Raw genomic sequence first — 21,132 nt, 5'->3', positions numbered from 1 at the left:
TTTGTGGTAATTCGAAAAGTATCGATGTATTTCTCACTATAGAAACATGTATTATTTACCTTTGTTTTGAACTTTCAAAACTAAACCATAGTATGCTTCGGTAGTAAAGTTAAATTTAAAATTTTTTCATGGAAAATTTTTGATCATAGCTATTTTCCCAGAGAATTTTTTTAAATGATATTTTGGTGATTAGGTTAAATGTCTTTATAACACTCTTAGGAAACAAAAGAATTGTCTACGAAATGACATATAAAAAGAGAAATGATAGACTTTCAGGCCAAAACAGTCCAGAAATTAGATATTCTGTGGAATAAAACACTATTGTGTGTATGCATCCATGATATATATGTTTCATTTTTTCTTTCTGACTTTTAAGAAGCCTAGTATAACATTCTCTAAATAAAATAAAGAGGCTAAACAACAAACAAACAAACAGGCCACATGTAAACCCCAGGAACAGCATGGTTTTTTAAATTTCAGGAAGCCAATGATAACTATCTATCTAAAAGAAAAGCCCCAGGATAGAAAAACCTTAGCTATGAGTTTTATACAACTATTGATACTTTGTAATTAAGGGCATTCCCTACAATGGTGGAATATTATTTTAAACTGAGCTCCTAAATTATTAGAGAAATAAAACACTAAAGTAGTTAGAGCAAAGCAGCCAAAGTATAGTAGAGTAGGGTATCTCTCTGTTGAAACAGAAGCAAAAAATGACAAAAATATGCATATTAAACGTAGAGTGTCAACTCTGTAAAAATAGTACTGCTACTGTTCCCTTAATTCAACGCATGTGTGCAGCAAGGAGTAAGATACTAAATCTATCAACAGGGACCCCATTCATACTATTTCCTGAAAGATTATACTTAGGGTTTTAAAGTTTAATGGAGTTTGAAATTTTCCTTTTTAACCTATTACAGACACCCTTTGACTATGCAGCTTTAATATTCCAAGACAGCATTTAGTTTTTAAAATATGTACTGCTGAAATATTTCATTCAGTTGCATTGTATTTGATTATATTTAAAATTTGCAAATTCAGACATTTAAAATTTTTGAAGTCATATGCATTTGCAAAGATGTTTGAGTCTCAACTTAGAGGACAAAGAAATATATGTTTAATAACAAACATATCCAGTAAACTTTCACTACATTTATATCACTGTAAAGATTATAACATTTTAACTTCTATTTCATGTTCTAAAATTTTATTTTTGGGTCTATATGCATATATTTACATACACACAAAATGGAGGTACAGTTCTAAGCTAATCAGTGCCAAATGATAATCTCATGTATAATTCATTTGGCTAATTCAATTGCAAGTAACATTTAAAGATAATTTACTATAATATAATTATGGCTATGGAAAAATTTTGTGATTATTTTCATTGTCAAATATAAAACCTGAAGCAAAATTGCAGTAACTCATGCAAGCGCTTTATACAGAAATTTTCACTTATCATATATTGTTTTCCACATGTAAATATTAAGAAATCGGGATGAAAAGTCACCCCAGTCAAAGATAACTAAAATACTCAATTATTGAGTTTGTTTTCTTCAATAATAAGATTTGATAAACAATCATTATAAACCTGCAAACACGAGTTACCGAATTCGGGTTTATTTTGCTAGAAGCAATAGTAAATGTAACTCTAATTCAAAACGTAAGCACTATTTGTAGCAAAACAACTACTCAGGAAAAACTGCTGTTAGTTCAAAGCTTGTAGTTTATCCCTTTAACTCTCTAATAGGACAGTTTGTGTGTGTTACAAAGGAGTAATGAACATTTCAGACTCCTCTATAAAATCTGCTTAGCAAGTGGAACTCATCCAAAGAGTTCCTGTCCAGAAATTTTACTGACTCACTAACACAAATCTTTACAATTTCATGGTATCAGGAAAAAAACTGCTATTGTCCATACAAGAATAATATAAATCTTGTCTAATTTTAACAATTCTTCAGGGCCCGTTATTGTGCATTTACTTTTTCTTGATGACTTTATACAAATCACGACAACTGGGACATTACTTTTGTTAGATGGTAGGCACGTTCTGTGATAAAAACCCACTCCTGTTTTATCCCCTGGGAGCTTACATTCACAACCATGAGCATCTGCTTTCCTGGATGGAACAAAGCAGGAAACTATTTCATGTGGGTAGACCATAAGAAGGTAAAGAGATCAGAAAAACAACTAAAGCATAACTTTAAAAAAATATATTGACTTTCAAGGCATTACTTACTATGGTAACATTTACAAAAGTCTTAAAATCAAGTGCCAACCAATAGCAGGATTTACCATTTCAAGTTTCTACAAATGTTTTTGTGCTAGCTGTGGGAGTTAACAGAAGTAAAGCCAAGAAGTTTGCTTTCAAGTAGGGTTATAAAGGTCTGAAAAGGAATATGCACAGAGAACTCTCAGATGAGAAATAAAAAATGAGTTCTATGAAGGCTTTGATAAGGGAAGAGTCAGAGTTGAAATTAAAGGAACAATACCCACTGCACCTATTTATGTCTGTTTATCATATGCAATACAATTTGTGAGGCAAGAATGTTTTAGGGATTAATTTTTCAGTGAAAGGCTAATTTTAAAATGATCTTAAACTGGTAAAAATTATTTGTGTTAAAATTTAAGGTGGGGTTTTATAGTTTTTACTACTGGGGAGTAGAAGGTAGAATAATGAAAAGCGCACGGGATTTGGAATCAGATACCTACAATTGAACCTCAGTTGTCAGAAGCTGAGCAGCCTTGGGCTAGATGCTTAACCTTGCTGGGCCTCAGTTTTCTCATCATAAAGTGGCAATAATAACATATACCTCAGAGTAGTTGTGAGATTAAAGGTGATAATGGATGAACAAACCTAAAACAGTGCTTGACACAATATACAATACTCTGTTCCCCTGCCTTTTTCTGCCTTTCCCAAATCCTCAGGAAATATAAAATAGGCAGTAAAAATACAATCTATGGTGTGGGTTTCTCTATCACACACCTGAATGGAACAGGGCCATGGTTCAACGCTCATACATTTACAACTCATTCAGTGGTGAGAGAAGAGGGTAACCACCTCAAGGGAATTCAGGTAAGAGCCTACCTTATTCCCTCTGTAAAAAAAATTCTATTTACTGAGATGCTGAAAAACACATCAGACACACTTCAAGTTATTTCAGAGTGGAGAGAAGGAAGAGAAAGTAGAATAGGTGAATAGACCTATGTTAAAAACAAAAACAGAAACCTAACCAGTTTCAGTTAAAAATGATGGAGTGACCATATGTGTTCATTTCCCCTCCTTCCTCTTTTTTTTTTTTCAACCCACAAAGTCAAAATAAATAAAGCACATTGAGAAGATGCAAAGAGGAGAAAAGACCAATGTGAAGCAAGAGAACCTTGTACCTACAGGACCACTGAGCAGCTCAGCACCTGGATGCAGCAAGGAGGGCTAAGTTCTTCCACTCCTGTTTAGGCAGTTTAGGGGTTTGTTCTTTGGAGAAATTAAACTGCATGAGTTCCAGAATTGGGGATGCTGGAGGAAGAATAAGGGAGATCTACACATTGAACTCTGACCCTTCGTCTCTCTGCCCATGGTACTCTTGCTCACAGACAGGGCGTTCAAGGGTCCTTCTCTGAGAAACTGGGTATCCAAGAGAAAAGACCATAGAATATTGACTTCTAGGGGAAATCAAGAGCCACTAAACTCTATCCAAATGCAATTTCATATCAACTCTCTAGTGCCTTACTCTTAAATATGAATAAGCTGCAGAGAATTATCAACTTTTGAAAAAAAAATTCCTTAAGAAAACCAGAAAACCACTCCCACCCTTACCCTAAAGAAAGGGTCCAAAGGATAAAGAGACCATAAAGAGAGAAACTCCCCTCAAAAAAACAGTAATTAATATGAGAGACTAGATATTGTACGGACAAAAGAATAGAGTACTATGACCCCAAACCAATTAGAATGCAAGAAAAGGCTTTGGATAATTAAATATGTAATAACATAAATAACTCAAGAAATGGTTTTGACATTGGCAAAGTTTCCCATCAAGTAAAACCAAATGACAGAGAGAAAATAAGAGAATAAAAACAAGAGAATTAGAGGATCAATTCAAGAATTCTAATATTCAACAAGAAAGAGTTCAAGAAAACAAAGAGGGCTTCATTGATGGTGCAGTGGTTAAGAATCCACCTGCCAATGCAGGGTACGTGGGTTCGAGCCCTGGTCCAGGAAGATCCCACATGCCGCGGAGCAACTAAGCCCCTGCGCCACAACTACTGAGCCTGTGCTCTAGAGCTCATGAACTACAACTGCTGAGACCGTGTGCTGCAACTACTGAAGCCCATGTGCCTAGAGCCTGTGCTTCACAAGAAGCCACCTCAATGAGAAACCTGCACACCGCAATGAAGGGTAGCCCCCGCTCACTACAACTAGAGAAAGCCTGTGCACAGCAATGAAGACCCAATGCAGCCACAAATAAATAAATAAATCTTTTTTAAAAAAAAAAAAGAACAAAAAAAATACTTGCATAGATATTATCCAAGAAATAATAAAATTGATTTTCTCAGCACAAGTCTTCTTAATGAAAGGGCTTACAGAATGCCTAACAAACTGCACTTTAAACACACACATGCACACAAACACTGAGTCACTTTATCATACAATATCAGAACAACAGGGACAAGGATACCAAAAGCTTCAGTGGCATAGACTTGGAGATGGAGACAAAGGCACCTACAACAAATCAGGATTCAGGATCACCAGACTTCTCAGAATGCTAGAGGCTAGGGTAATGCCTTAAAACTTCTGAGGGAAATTATTTTCAAGCTAGAATTCTATAACTAGCCAAATTATCAATGAAATATAAGAACAGACCAAAGATATTTTCAGATTTGCACAAAAGGAAAAATGTATCTCCCATTCTTCATCTTTCAAGAAGATACAGGGAAAAGTGTTTTCATATGAGAGAGTAGTTACAAAAAAATATGTGATGCAAGAAAAAGTCATCAAAATCGAAATTGAGTGAAAAGACTTCACAGGATGAGAGAATGGTCAGCAAGGTTAAGTTCATCCTGGCCAGATCAGAGGAGAAAGATTGGGGGTCGGGGGAGCTCTGAGAGGAGTCTAGGAAAGAGAAAATATCTGAGCATTTACAAAAAAAATTCATAGAGATTTTATATACCTGTTCAAGCACTTGAGAGAAAAAATAATAATTGGAACATTAAGAAAAAACTAAGCAGATTTTTAAAGGAGGCACTTATTAACTCTAGGAAAATCAAAGAGTTGTGCAAGAAAGGAGCAGTGCTCAAAGTACACCACTTGGCTTCACACGGACATAAGGAACATTAACTATTGACTGAATCAAGATTTATTTGGAAGATAGGATTGTAGAATTCGTGGTCCATTTAGGAGTTAAATTGTCACCCTCTATAAAAGGAAGTCAATAGGTAATTTTTTTTTTTTTTTGGATACATCAAGAAATAGCAGAGTAAGTCTGGAAATAAGGAAGTAAATATCAGAAGACATAGATGAAAGGATTTAAAGATTACTTCTGGGGTAGGAAAGACTGCAACAGGAGATAGCTTTTTTTCTTTATCAGCATTTTAGCACTATTTATTTTTTTCACTGTGTACATGTATTATATTAATAAGACTATATTCAAAACTGTAATCGATGACATTTAGTTCATTAATGGAGATCAATGCCAAACTGAGTGAGCTGTCTCTAGAGGCAGGTGCTTGAGCTCTGGATCCACCTGGGTGGACATTATTAATTAGAGGACATTATTAATTACTTTATGAAGACATGAAAAATACATTTCCCAATTTACTTGTGACATAAAGCTGGAAGGATTTATTTAAAAGTCAGATATGAGAATTTAATAAAAATATATGAATCCAAACTATTAGAGAAAAAATAGAAGTTCTATACTTTTACTTAAAAATATCTACTGCTAAGGAAAAGTAAAATGAATAACAGTATCATGTACTGTACATATTAGGCTTATACTGATGTAAGATCAGTGTAAAAAAACCTAGGTGACTACTAGGAACTGAACTTTGATGCAATATTGATTATATTGGGCTCAGTATTTATATCAAGGGTGGCAATACTCTTTACAGCTATATTCTTTACAGTTAGACCATTTTTGCGAATGAATGAAATTCTAGATGTTAGATTTTGAGAGAGTAATAAAAATGGCGATTGCGATGATTAAGTTGTAGAACAAAATAAATATATTTAACCAGGAAAACGGAAAAATAGCTGCCTTCAAATATTTCCCCTGTGGGGGAGGAATTTGATGTATTCTTACTTCTGGGTGCAGAATGAGAACTACAGATGAATATTACATATATATATCAATTTCACCTCAAAATACACAACAGCAATAATATAATTTTCCTAAAAAGAAGTGGGTGTTATGTATGGTCTCCAACTTGAGAAAGGTTCATCAACATAGAAACTGTGTATAATTCAGATGCGAAACTTAGTAAATAATGTATACTTTGTGTAGAAGGATAGGAAAGAGGAAATTGAAAGTCTCCCCCAATTTTAAAGATATAATACCAAGAAATGTAAGAAAACAGTATTTTTAAAACATTTCAAGAATCATAATAATTTAACTCTTTAGATATATATATATTTATGGATTTATTTTTAAAGTTATATTACATACTCAAATGAGAAAATGCAAATTTCTGCACACCTGAATTACGAGGCATCCTTTGGTAGGAGAATATGCCATCCTTTACTTCTTAAGAAATTTCAAGTAAATCTTATCATTTTAGATTGCCTCATTTACTATGACATAGGTATCTGAATGAAATCCTGAAGTTATTCCCAGAGTTTTAAGTTTTAGTTTCTGATAAAATAGGTTTCAAAAATAAGATTCTGCTTTTTATTATCATAGCCACAAGCTAAAATCTTTCCAACTAATTTCTCTTTTAAAAACTTCTCTAGAGTTTTGCTACGCATTTATATATATATAAACATTTTCCCAATCGATAAGGAAGTGAGTTTTATTTACAAGTTTTCTCCATATTTTGACTTAAAAAGTAACTAAAAATATCCTCATAGTTTGAGAGTGACACAGGCATAAAAACTTGAAGACAATGCTTAATTCCATAAAATACAAAACACATCTCCAAAGCTCTCCTCAATATAAACCATAATCTTAAATGGCCTACGTAACTATATCTAAATAAATACCGTATTCTTGTTAACACAATAGAAATTTGGATATTAGGATGATTTTCACGTATGAATTATGCATCAACAAAAATAACTAGATGTTCTATCAAAATATGCCCACAATTAAAGATGCTGAAACAAAGAATAAATGAGAATTCTAAACTTAATAGGTCAGAAACCACATCTATAAATGTTTACTGAATAAACAAATGAACAAATGCTATGTAGAAAAAGATGAGCAAATACATACAAAGACCATTTAAATATGCAGTTTACGTTATCTGAATGAGGTAGAGTTGAATGACCTTTAGTTATACAAAAATGACACAGAAAGGAAAGCTTCATGTAATTTAGATCTCTTTCTGCAAGATTTTTGTTGTTGTTCTGATTTTATGGGGTGCCCTGTGGATCAGCAGAGATGAGAAGGGTCTCCTAGTTTCATCTAAAATTAAGATCCTTCCAATTTTAGCAGCAAAATGCTGACTTGGAGAGAGGAGCCCATACGAGCTCCTACTATTCTTTCGAGCCTGGACAATGAAGAAATGTCCACTGATGTGGGAGGAGCCAGGCTTGATTGCCTTCCGTATTCCTAGATCTGAAATGCTCCTAAGGCCCATGAATGAACAGTAAAAAAGTTTCCCTCAGATGGAAGGATGCAAACTCTGGTGGTAGAATATGGAGTCTTTTTTTTTTTTTTATTGGCTGGTTCAATTTTATAGAACATGTGCATTTTACACACACACACAAAGAATATTTTTAAAATGTGAATGTTCAGCTAATGCTAAAGTATCAATAGCTCTTAAATCTGGATATTTTACTTATCTGTCCTGTTTCTTTTTTTGCAGAGGAAAAGTTTTTTTTTTTTTAAGTGTACAATTTGATATTGTTTTTCTTATTCGTAATGTATGTATGGCAATCCCAATCTCCCAGTTCATCCCACCCCAATCCGCCCCCCTCCCAGGAGTCATTATTTATTAGTGTGGCAGTAAAATTTTCCTTTTATTCTTTCACTCTCCTATGAAGAATGTAGTCTCACAGAGCACACATCACCGTTTACATGGTAGAATTTGCACATTTTAATTCTCACACTATATTTGATGATATCCCAGAGTGATTAATTGTTAATCATACAAAATGCTTTCTGGTTCTACCTACCGAATATTATTATATTTGGGTTTGTTTATGATGGGTAAATTCTACTATAAGAAAAAAACTTTTGCAAATTGTTTATACCCTGAAAAAATTACAGGCTAGAGATAAAAATGGTTCCACTTTGGGCAAGCCTTTTTCTGACAATTTTAATAGTTGCACCAGTTTTCTTCCCCAGAAATGTGACTGCTTGCCACAGTATTTTCAATTATGTTTTTATTTATATTTGGGAACTAGGTTAGAGTCATATTTCCTGCTATTAATAAATATCACATTAAAAGAAACATTTGTCTCAAAAATTATGATAGTCATGTCTTTAAATGTATTATTTGTTGTTGTTTTAGTCTTTTTTTAACCAGCTGTAATAGGTAATATCTTCTATCTCCTGATACATTTGTATTTTTATCCTCCACACCTAGTGCTATGTAACTACCACTAACACACACTAACTGCTGTGTAAATATCTACTGAATGAGTAGCTTAACAGAAATCCATGATGATTACACATTTTAAAGTCTGATAATATCAAGTGTTACCAAGGATGTGAAGCAACTGTAATTCCCATACAACCCTTTAGAAAACTGTCTGACAGTATCTACTAAACCTGAACCTATGCATTAACCAAGATTCGACTCCTGTCTACCTATCCAACAGATGTGCCTATACATGTTCACCCAAAAACATGCGTGAGAGATGTGCATAACTGCATTATTTGTAAACCTCAAAATAAAACTCCAATTGCTTGTCAACGGGAGAATATTCATATAAACTCATTAATTTGCTCACACTGAAGTTATACATACTAGAATGTAATGAGAAATTACAATTACACGCAATATGAATGAACCACACAAATGTAATATTGTGACCCTCACAAACAAATGCTCTAAGTTCCACCTATACAAAGTTCAAAGACAGGCAGACCTACCAGTGATATTTGACGTCAGAATAGGGGTAGCTTTGGGGGGTACAGTGATTGGAAGTGGCATGTGGGAAAATTTCTGGGGTGCTGTTCATGGCCTGGGGGCTGGCTACCCAGGTGTGTTCACTAAAATTCATTGAACTGTACCTTTATGATTGAAAGTGTTGCTGAATGTCACATTTCCTGAAAGTTTACTTAAAAAGCCAAACTCTAGTCCAAATTGGCTTCTTTCTTTTACTATTCTTGCTTCAGTAGATCTTGTTTCAGACTGTTCAATATGTTATGCTTACCTACTGCATTTGAATTTTCAGCTTTTTGAGGAAAGAGGATTAGTACTTATTATTGGATAAGTGATAATAAAAAGCAAAATATATTGCGTCTTTAAGTAACGGACCCTATGCTAATCACTTTACCTACTGTTCCATTTAACACTAAAAAATGTCCTCTTTAGGTAGGCACTATTTTTATATTGTAAGAAACAAAGTCTTAGAAATCTTAAGTAACCTTTCAGTGGTCACTCTGTTCAATAATGCCAGTTTTAACCCAAATCTAGGCCTTCTAACACTACAACTTGTAATCACGAGATCTAGGACAGACAATATTTAAAGTTTCAGTAGGCTTAAGAATCATGATATTGCTTCAAACTCTTTTGGTAAGTGGAAATTTACATTTCTCTTGGTGAATTCAAGATTATATTCTCATACATGAAACTAATACCCAACCAAGTTATACACCATCAAATGGGCCCCTCAATCTGCAGTTAGTAATACTAGTAATCTCAAATTCATGACTCATCATCCAAACTTTTTACTCTCTTCAAGCCCAAACTTAATTTAGCTCAAAATTATTCATCATGACTTTTCTCAACTTTATTATCTAGACTATACAGTGTATGATAAGATGTTCTCATACTTTTCCTCACATTTGCAAATGCCATCTCACCATTTGATCAAAAATAGTCCCATGAATCTCTCCTCTACTGGCTTTTTCTACTCCACTACAATTTGAGTGTTGTGAGTAATCTGTAAACATGTGATGAACACCTGAATGGTCCTTAAATCATCACCCTAAACTTTTAGAAGAGTCCCTTCACTGTCAGTGTACCCACCACGCCTCACACATGCCACTTAGGAAGATGAACAGCACATGTATGAGCTCAGAGCAGTCTAATCAGATGAGCGCCATGACACACTGCTCCTAGTTTCAAGCCACAAGAGTTTTGCCGATTGTGTTCAAATTACCAAATGGGCTCATGAAGATAAATCACTAATTTTTCTATTACAAAAAGAGGTTTGTTTCAAATTTGCTGATTTTTTCTATGATAATGATAAAAATGGGATACCTGTCACTTAAACAAATAGACTCAATCTCTCCTTTAAGATAAAGGAGACATTTGAGATTGGATGAGAAAGCAACTGCTTTTGGAAAATCCTTCTCCCAAGGAGAGGACATTCTGAAATGTTTGGAAGTGTTTCTAGTGTTATAGGACTTTGCTATCATAAATATGCCAACTATAAAAATTCTCCAGTGTATTTTTTAAAACTTTGGAGCAAGAGTTTCTAATATGTTTAAATTGTTTCCAAATCTTTCAAAGTTTCACTGAGTTTTAACACTATTTGTTAAAATCTAAAGACATAACTCCATCCAGCACTTTTCAAGGAGCAAATGAGAGACTGGAAAATGGAAATTTGTCAATTTTCAATAAATTTTTTGAATAACTGGTATATTGGATTTAAAATCAATTACTAGTTTATAACAGGAACATCCAGTGATAAACTTTACTATACGGATGTATCCTCTTAGCCAAGTAACTTTTTCAGCTATGGAAACTACTGAAATCACATATTGGAATAAACCAGACTTTTGAACTGCTCTAACAGTGCTAAAACAAGATTTTCAAACTAATGAAACATTGTACCACTTTTTAAAAGTGAGATGTCTATAACAATAGTTCACTGAGAGAAAAACTTTATTATCCATAAAATCAAAAATATATTTAATATTAAATATTCATCCTATCCTTTTAAATTCATGTTTGTGTATGTTCTATAACTCATGTTTATATTAGTTTATGTTTGCAGTGTGTAGATATATAATAATATATAGATATGTGATCAAAATATTTTACTGAGTAATGTACATGATTAAAACATTAGAAATTGTCTAGAAAACGTCAAATAGACTCAAAATGTTAATGTTTGACTCTGTTATAATTATATAGGAACTAAAATCTGATTCTCAATCTCCCAAAAGTTGACACAAAATTATAACAAAAAATTAGGGTATCTAATAAATGCACTAATATTAATAATGCCTATATATCTTACATATACAGTCTCATACAGCACATAGATATTGTAGAATACTGAGACTATTCTTCTAAAACATCTAAAAATCTATTTCCAGAAATTCTTAAACATTTTGAAGCATTATGCTTGGGAAAATAGAATTTCAATGGAAACATGACCATCCTATTTTTTTAATATAAAGAAAAACGTGGCATATCACCATTTCATGTTGACATGTTTTTTAGAGTTATTTTAAACGCTACATGCTAATTTCACTCAACCAAACACACAAGTATCTTTTTTACATTCTCATCTTTACATTATCTCCTTAAATTTTTCCTAGGTCACACATTTCAAAGCTGCAAGGTCAATTTGTGTCTCCAAAATTATTTTCAAAGCATCATATCTAGGGCAAACTATAAATCAGTCTACATTCTCCCTTTTGATGTTTCATGAAATCTATGCACGCACGCGCGAGCGCAACACACACAAAAAAGACGCTGCGATTAGGCAAAAATAAACTTATTCTTCTAGCATAGAGACTTGGACACAACTTATTTCTAGCCAGGTCATCATGGAATACATTCTACTAGTTTAAGCTTTCCAGAAGGATCTATAGGAATAATGATGTTGTCAAATACAACCCTTGTTACTAATTCTTGGATAATTATCATCCATTGAGCCCCCAATATTGTAAGTTTTCAATATTATAAATCACAAAGTTGTTACTGAAATGAGATAGGAATCCCGCTCTCCTTCTTGACCATCTGTTTATTTAGTACATTCACCACTAAACTGCAAACTTCTTGTACGCAGGGAATGTGCCTGATTTACCTCTAGCGACTAACACAATGCCTAACATGTAGGGGACGCTCATAATTTGAGGGAGAGTTGATTAATATACCATAGAATGATATGGCAATACAATAAATGGAAACATTATTTCAATAGATGTCTATGATAAACTGGAAATAAAATAGATTTCCAGTCTATTGCTATACTTATGTGTGTCTTTTTCAAATTTAAGGAAACCAGTTACTATAAATGGTTTTACTGAACACTCCACTTTACAAAGCATTCACAGTTTCTTGAAACCATTTTCCCCACACATTACCTTGTTCCCCTGGCCGATGCGGGTCTTACGCGCAACGGAGCCATAACAAGTTCCCTCCCGAGTGCGTTGCGCCTTGAGTGGTTTACAGCTTAAGAGGCTGCCCAACCCCTCCGCTCAGATTCCTCTCAATGTTCTTTTGTTACACAAAACTGTGAAATTGACACACTGCAGATCTACTTAGGTGTGTATGGCTACCCCATGCTCATTTCTTAAAGTGTTTCTATTTGTCACATTCCGTTGTATCATATTAGAAATTTAGTACTATATATATACATATGTATATACACACACATATATTTTTAACACAATGCTACAGGAGGGTATTATTTTGAAAAGAAACACTTGGGGAAAAGCACTAGAATCAAGAGGGTTCCAGTATCAAGCTTTCATTTTTTGAAAACAATTTTCTCATTTTTAGAGGAAAAAACAATCTCGAATGGAAAAAATATTCTCTTTACTTCTGTTGGATTATCATCAACCCCAGAACACAATGGAATACATATTATTTTCTAACCAATATATGTATTAATTTTATGTAAGGAATAAAAAAAATTCATTTTATGTAGGAATATTCTAGGAAAATAAGTCACTTAAATGACATTTATTGGGAAATATAGATAAATTAATATAAATTTATTTAAAAAGCATTTGGTAGAATAGTTTATGTTACATGTAGTATCCCTTACTATATAAAAGAAAAATAAAATTTTACTTACCTTTTAAAGACTACCCTGGGCATGAGCACATCTATTGTTAACTTACTAAAAAAGTTTGCTTACATCATAAATTTTATTCATTATTTATAATATATGAAAAGAATATTAAATTTTCTAGTATTTAAAAATTGATAGCCAAACAATAAATCTTACTTTTAAATACCAATGTTAATTTCTAACAGGAATATCTGAAAAATAGCAGTAGCTTATACATATACTCAGTAAAATTATAAAAACACATACTATTCAACAATTAAATGTTTAATAAGCAAAATTAACAATTTGTTATTTAAGAAAAACATATCAAAAGAAAAAGGCATTCATTACAATATAGGATCTGATCAGTGACTTAAAACATTTTAGGTATTGATCCAAGGAATAAAAATAGAACATACATCTGCATTATGCAAAGCACAAAGCCACAACACATCATTAATAAGCAAGGGTTAAAATACAATCATGTCACATTGACTAATCACAAAAATTCAGTCATTAAATTAACAGACATATGTTATGATTTATTTATTACTTTCTTTAATCATGCTTATAAATTATTACAACACAAAGTTTCCAACGTGGAGAAAACTTAACTGTATATTTACAACTTTTTTCCTAGTTACATTGTAATGATTTAGCACTTGGGATTTTAATTTTGCTTTAAAATGAAAAGTGTTTAAGATTTCATGTCATTCATATATGTATATATATACACACATATATATGCATTTACACACATATTCTTAATTTTCTAACCTAGTAAATAGGGTTTTCTGAAATTAAAGTTATGCATGAAAGAATATCAACCTGATATGTTAATGAGGTATTCTGAAATTTGGCTAATATGTAGCAACACTGAAAAAGGTAAAAGGTTATATCTGGTTTTAACAACAAAACTTCAGACCCCTTAAACCCTTTTAATGTAAAAGGCTAATTTAAGGAATAAAATTCTTCATATAATAAGAAATCCAGGCACTCTAATGATATATATTTACTTTGTACCTATAAAAAGTTAATAAATAAAGTTTATAAAAATTCTGATATATACATCTATTGCGATTTTTAAATTTTTATCTTCAATTTATGAAAAAAATTATAGTTCTTTACTAGTGCAAAAATTGAATTAGTCAATGAACTCCTTTGTGAAACAGACATGTAGTAAACAATTGAAGACTCCTATACTTCTGTCTTACTATTTTGTAATTTGTGGTTATTGTTTTCTTGGTCATTTGTTTTTTGTGAGGTTGAAAAAGTTACCTCTACCCAGGGTCTTTAATGAATATTCAGGTTTTTCATTTATGACATCATTTACATGCAAAAAAAAATAGCATGACACAAACATATTGGAATACAGTATTAGATATATTCCAATACAAGAAACATTGTGTGACGCTGTACACCTTAAACTTACACAATATGACAATATATATCTCAATAAAGCTGGGGAAAAATTACGTGAATACTACAGTGAATATGTAGAGAAGACTGAGAAACATTAAAATATTTAAAAATATTAAACAAAGGATCAAAAACATCTAAAACTGATCCCAAATGAATATTTGCAATTCTAATATGCTATAACTTTAAGTACATTTTACATTAAATTTGAAAAGTTTTATAATGTTATTAAATAGAACAGGAGTCAACAAGCTTTCCTCAGAAAGGACCAAACAGTAAATATTTCAAGCTTTGAGGGCCAGTCTCTATTGCAACTAATCAACCCTGCCTTGTAGCACAAAAGCAGCCTCAGCTAACACACAAAAAATGCGCATGACTGTTTTCCAATAAAACTTACTTATAAAAATAGGCAATGGGCCAGATATGATAGTTTGCTGACCCCTGAAATAGAAAATCTGACTCAAAAGCACTTAATTTTAAGAACTGCAATATCTAGTAAATGTCTTTGCCATAAGTAAATATCTTTGCTTTGTGAATTAATGAATTCACGGATGAGTAGGGAAAATAAAACCTTTGTGTCTGCTTTCCTAATTGAGGCAAAATTCCAAGAAGGCAATCTATGGATTAAGTCTTAAGGTTTGCAAATTAAACAAATAACATGAAAGAAAATACTAGAGGAAATTAATCGTTCATGAATATTTATGCATTGTGTCTATGGCTCCAAAAAAATAAAAAATTAAAACAGCCCAAAACACAGTAACTCCACACAGTGGAAGAAATGAATATTCTTATAAACTACTATATAAATCTTACTTTTCCATGATGTATGTAACAAACTGTAAACAATTAATGTACTTTGTGTAAGTAAATTTCTCTCTTTTTTTAATACAATATTTTCACATTTCCAAACAAGACACTAAGTTTAACAATGATAAAAAACGTCATTTGCTTTTAGATCAGTTATTGGACATTGACAGACAAAAGCCACAAACAGTTATACACTCAAACAAGACACAGCCTTAACTTGCCAGTGTTACAAGCACAATGTTAACATTATGTACAAATGTAAATAGTAAAACATTTCTGATTAATTTGTGGGCAAGGCAAAGATATACTGGAGAAAGATACTTCCATTAGAATAGTGCCATGGTTCAAAATACACTTATAAAAAAATAAATACATATAACACTATTATATATATATGTATATATTACAGTACTTGAATGATTCTTCTTTCAAACCATCAAATTTAATAACAAAGCCAAGATGGCCAACGGCCTGCTTTAAAAAAAAAGATCAGAAGATAAAATGCGTGCATCACAATTTATAAAGAGAGGAAATTAAAGTAAAAGGAAAAACACAGAAAAACAAAGCAAAACAGAAGAATAAAAATAAGAGTACTATCGTACCGCTTTCCACGGTCCCCGATGCCATGACACATCATCAGGGCAAGCATGCACATGACACTGTACCACACTAGGTGGCTTGCTTAAGATTTCACAGTTTTGCTCTCGTGACATTTGGCCATTGGGAAATTGACATATTACGAATCTTGATTTTATTCCTCCTCCACATGTTTGTGTACACTAAAAATAAGAGGAAAAATCAAAACTATGTGGCTTCACAAAGAATATTATATTGCTTTGTTCAATGCTGAGTACATAATCGGTATTGCTAAAGTTTAAAGTTATCCCTTCTTCATAATTCTCAACACTTCTTCCTGGGTGAAAAATAAACCAAAGTTTTAGTTCCATACTTTTTTTTTTAAATCAACAAAATTTTGAGAATTGGTACTGTAATAGGTATTAACTACATAATGTGTGGTATCCTATCAAAAGATGTCTGTGGAGCCATGAAAGCTAATAAGGGAGACCTAAACTGATAAACATAGAAAGATGTTCGGGATTTAATATTGCATGAGAACAGCAAATAGCAAAGCAGCATGTGTAGTGTGAACCTATTTCTGGAACCCATGTAGGACAAAAGTCTGCCAGGAAATGTACCAAATGTTGAAAGTTCTTATCTTTTCACAATTTTTCATTTTATTTGAATTTTCACGATGAGATTTAACTCAGAAATGAAAAAGTTACTTTCATTTTGGAAACTAGTAAAAGTACATTTTAAAGATGTTCTTGATGTTTATGAGCACCTGGTCAGAAGTGTATCTTTAAACAATGATTTCCAAACTCCGTATGGAAAGAAAACATGTACTAAAAATTATTAAGCAAAAATACTTCACTAATTAAATTAGGTGGTTTGTTTTATTCACCACAAGCCAATGTAAGTCTTTCTTCTTTCTCATGCATGATATAGGTGGAATTAGTATTCATGATAACCATTTAAAAAATGATCTTCATAATCCCTGTGCTTAAAAGAATGCCAGGACACGAAGAAAGTGCTCAATAATTGACAGCTATCCATTTAAAAGATTCACCAAATGAATGGTTCAGTAATAGAATATAAGCATGGCCTATATATCACTCTAATTTTCTATCTTTATATCGGTCTAGTTGTCTAAGAAATTAAAACAATAACATCTAGTTTTAAAAAGGTATTAGTAGGTCACAGATCTATTGGCTAGCACATAGGAGTCTATTAAAAATCTGGAGCACACATTTCTCATCATGAATGAGTCATTTAGACACAATGAGTGATTTAATAGACACAACGTCTATTAAAAGAACATAGACTCAACTTAAAAAAATCTTTCTGTGTAGTATAGTGAAGTAAGATCATCCAACAGTCACAATATGGAGTGCTTGACTTTCAGTCTCGGGAGATGTCCTAATCTCCACAAGTTTAGGACGTAGTATAACTTACCTCGCCCCAGCTCCCGTAGCTCCACCGTGGACAAGGTCCCGAATCACAGTGCTTTGACTCTGGGGGTTTGGAGGCTGCATCGCAGTAACTGGCACTTTGTCCATTTTCATCCTGGCAAACCACCACTCTACGCTGAATACCCCCGGCACAACTGCTAGAGCACTGGAAAGGATGGAACACAGGAACACACAAACTGCAGAGTCCACGTCACACAATTACACCATGAAAAAACAAACACACAAACAAACAGTATTTTGACTCTAACTCAAGCTCTCCACGTTAAAACCCCCCTCATTGGAATCATAATTTGAATCGAGAAAATCTGTCAGGAAACACTTGGGTTTTAACTAGGGGTTTCCTTCTAATGTGTTGATAGAAAGGTAAAGGTTTAAAGCTTGCAAAAGGAAATTCACCGTTGTCCTAAGCGTTAAGTAAAAAGGAATTAAAAGTTTTCAGGTCTCACTAGGAAGGAAAAAAACCAAAAGATAATGTTAAGTTACTCAACTTTCACATTGCTTTTCTTTATTTGGTATCATTAATCTCGTGTAAAATATGAACCACAATTGTACCTTCTGTAGTAATCATAATTTTACACCAGCTTACTATACTGCTATCAGAGTAATTTCTGGATTTGACTTTTTTTTTCTTCATAAACATTGGTAGTCTTAACACTTAAAAGATTTTTCCTTAATTTTTACTATAATAAACTCTAAGATTGTTTTCAAGTGCATTCCTCTGTAATCATAATATCACATTAGTGTATAATTCAATAAGAACTCTGGGGATTTGTAATCTTCATCAAAAATTGCTTAATCCTTTTAAGATTTAAACTGCTGATCTTCAGAAAAATTTAGCATTAAAAGCATTCGATATCATTACATACATATCTGTTAAAAGGCCATAGAACATAACAAAATCACAGAATTAGTATAACTCAATAAAGAGGGCTTACTGATCCCCATGGTCCTGTTCTCCACTGGTTTCCTCTGATTGATGGATGGACCCCCTGATTTTGATTATCTTCTGGTTTGTGAGTTAATGGAAAATTCCTGCCTGGAAAATGGCTTGGCTGCTCAGAGGAACTCGGAAAGTGGCTGTACGTGGGAGGGCAGGCTGCCAGGTTACATTCTTGTTCTATCACAGGGCGGACTTCAGGGTCACAGTAATTCTCATTCATTGGCTGATGATAGTTGATGCATAAAACTTGTCGAGTTGTTTTTCCATGGCCACAGGAAGCTGAACACTGATCACAGATGCAGCCAATAAACTACATTATCTTAACTATCAAAAATCATATTTAAATTTTTCATCTCATGTTGTTTCACATAAACATACTTACAGGTGACCAATTCCCTGTTTGCCACTCTCCACAAGGGTTAAAACAGACAGCTATTTCAGCTGGTCGAGGTACGTGGGCACAATATGATTCATCTGCTATTCCATCGTGAGCATCGCGACAGCTTACATAGCGGGCTTGAGTCCCTCTTCCACAAGACACGGAGCACTAAAATGATTGAATAATACCAAGGTGTTACACGGGACACTCCCACATCCCCTACACTGGGCTGCTGCTCAAATTTCTAAACCTCAAGTTTCTTGAAAACGTTAAATTATAAATACTATCACCTAAGCATCACTTCTGAGTCAAAGACAGGGCAGTGAATATTCCAATGAGTTTAGAAAATAAATTTCGCAAATCAGATATTTGTGATAAGGAAACAAAACACTCAACTTCTTGGAACAGTGATTAGTTGATTGCCAAAATTTAAAAAAAAACAGAAAACATTTTATGTAAGAGAATCTTAAGATATCATTTAAGGTAACTTTGAAAGACCTAGGTAATAGAGTGGAGAGGCTCTCATAATTAAAATATTCAGAGAATATATGAAATTTAAAATACATCATTCATATAAGCAAGTATATACTCCAAATAGATGAAAGCTTTTGGTTTAGAAAAACAGCATGAATATGTGGCAGTTTAAATAAAGGCTGATAAAAATCCTATCACATCTGCTTCTCATAACAACCTGTGACATAAATATTATCATCCCCATTGGGTAGATTAGAAAATAGATCTAGAAAACCTAAATGTCTTGCCCAGACACACAGAGCTCTTGAAAGGCAGACCAGGATTTAGCCATTCAATTATTTAATTTTAAACCTTATGTTCTTTCCACACCATCAAAATACCTGAGAATGAATGCATACCTTAATCTGGCAAATCTGTAGCAACTACCTTGAGGATGTCTGAAAGCCTCCATAGTAGAAATACTGTACCTCTTAAAGGAATTCACTTACTGGGGTCCAAGAACCATATCGCCATTGTGCTATCTTTCCCATGGGAAGAGCTGGTAATGAAGTGGCCCCAATTTTAGGGATAACTGGGCAAGATGTAATGACACAGTCCTGTTCAAAAGAAAAATGGATCTCATAAAACACCAATGAATTAACCATTCTGATTTATACAAATCCTATACTTCATTTCTTCTTCCACATATATGTCAAGAATAGTTGCATATTAAACTACAAATAAGTGATGTAAAGTTTATATTTTTCAAAAGTACAAAGTACTATAGAGGACTAGAAGTGGATAGTATGACCCTGAAGGCTAAAGTTTGGACTATTCTGCCTGATGGTTGAAAAGAAAAGAGTAATAGTTCTTCAAAAATACTACTAAGCTGAGACCTTCCGAATCAACACGGAACACTACCTTAAGCAGTACGACACACTTTAGAGGTTCTTCATACTCATAATAATATATATCAACCTTCTGCAGTTCAAAGGATGGAAACATAAGTTAAATGAGTGATCCAATGCAAATAAAGAGTAAAAAAAAATGCAGCAATAAAGTTGGCAAAACCAAGAACAATAAGCTCTCTGATGCCCACATACGTTGTTCAGGCATAGAAGTTTAAGTGGAAAAGATACATATGGAAATAATTTTAACATATCAATAATCCTCCTGTATCAAACATTTTTGTTTATAATCCATGAAGAGGTGTCCTTTACCTGCCTGTCACTTGGGCGACTAGCTCCATGGCACAGTCTGTCATCTAGCATGGCACTAAGGAGCTCATTGACACATTTCACAGCACGCATCTGGTACCCCTGTCCACACGTGACTGTGCACTGAAAGAATATAAGCAGATACCAAACAGCATTGTTCAAAAATGACATGAACTTAATTTTCTTAGTACGTAGACAGTTAAGAATATACTTTCAGTAGATATTTTAATTAGTCCTTTATACCAGATTACAGACTTAAAATGAACATACTGAATCAACATACATCTTTATGCAAATTTATACAGATACTAATAAAACAGTGACGTTAAAACGGACAATTATTATATCTTTAAAAAGTTGTGTAAAAATATCAATAGAAGCCTGATATTTTGCAGGCAGAGTCAATACAGTTTAGAGAAACTAAATACTTTTCAAACTCGACCTGATGTATGCACGTCATTTAATATGCTAAGTGAATTTCACAGAGATAAGGAAGAGCATAGGACAGAGTTAAAGGGCAGATGAGAGCAGGTTTCCCAGCA

The 21,132-nt window shown here is 33.1% G+C and overlaps 1 protein-coding gene across 1 annotated transcript in view; it reads right to left on the bottom strand.

Moving 5' to 3' along the window:
• The window catches only part of ADAMTS20 (ADAM metallopeptidase with thrombospondin type 1 motif 20), a 173,562-nt gene that overhangs the window by 50,737 nt on the left and 101,693 nt on the right, over positions 1 to 21,132 (bottom strand). The window contains exons 23-28 of the mRNA XM_057703425.1: positions 20,594 to 20,713; positions 19,883 to 19,990; positions 18,924 to 19,088; positions 18,537 to 18,827; positions 17,585 to 17,746; positions 16,174 to 16,350 (exon numbers count right to left, since the gene is read on the bottom strand). Coding sequence (XP_057559408.1) covers positions 16,174 to 16,350; positions 17,585 to 17,746; positions 18,537 to 18,827; positions 18,924 to 19,088; positions 19,883 to 19,990; positions 20,594 to 20,713 — 1,023 coding nt within the window. The remainder of the gene's footprint in view (positions 1 to 16,173; positions 16,351 to 17,584; positions 17,747 to 18,536; positions 18,828 to 18,923; positions 19,089 to 19,882; positions 19,991 to 20,593; positions 20,714 to 21,132) is intronic.

This window comes from Hippopotamus amphibius, chromosome 12 (genome assembly GCF_030028045.1).
Source record: "Hippopotamus amphibius kiboko isolate mHipAmp2 chromosome 12, mHipAmp2.hap2, whole genome shotgun sequence".
Classification (NCBI taxonomy): domain Eukaryota; kingdom Metazoa; phylum Chordata; class Mammalia; order Artiodactyla; family Hippopotamidae; genus Hippopotamus; species Hippopotamus amphibius.
The sequence above is the reverse complement of the archived record's forward strand: the minus strand, read 5'-3'. Positions and strand labels throughout refer to the sequence as shown.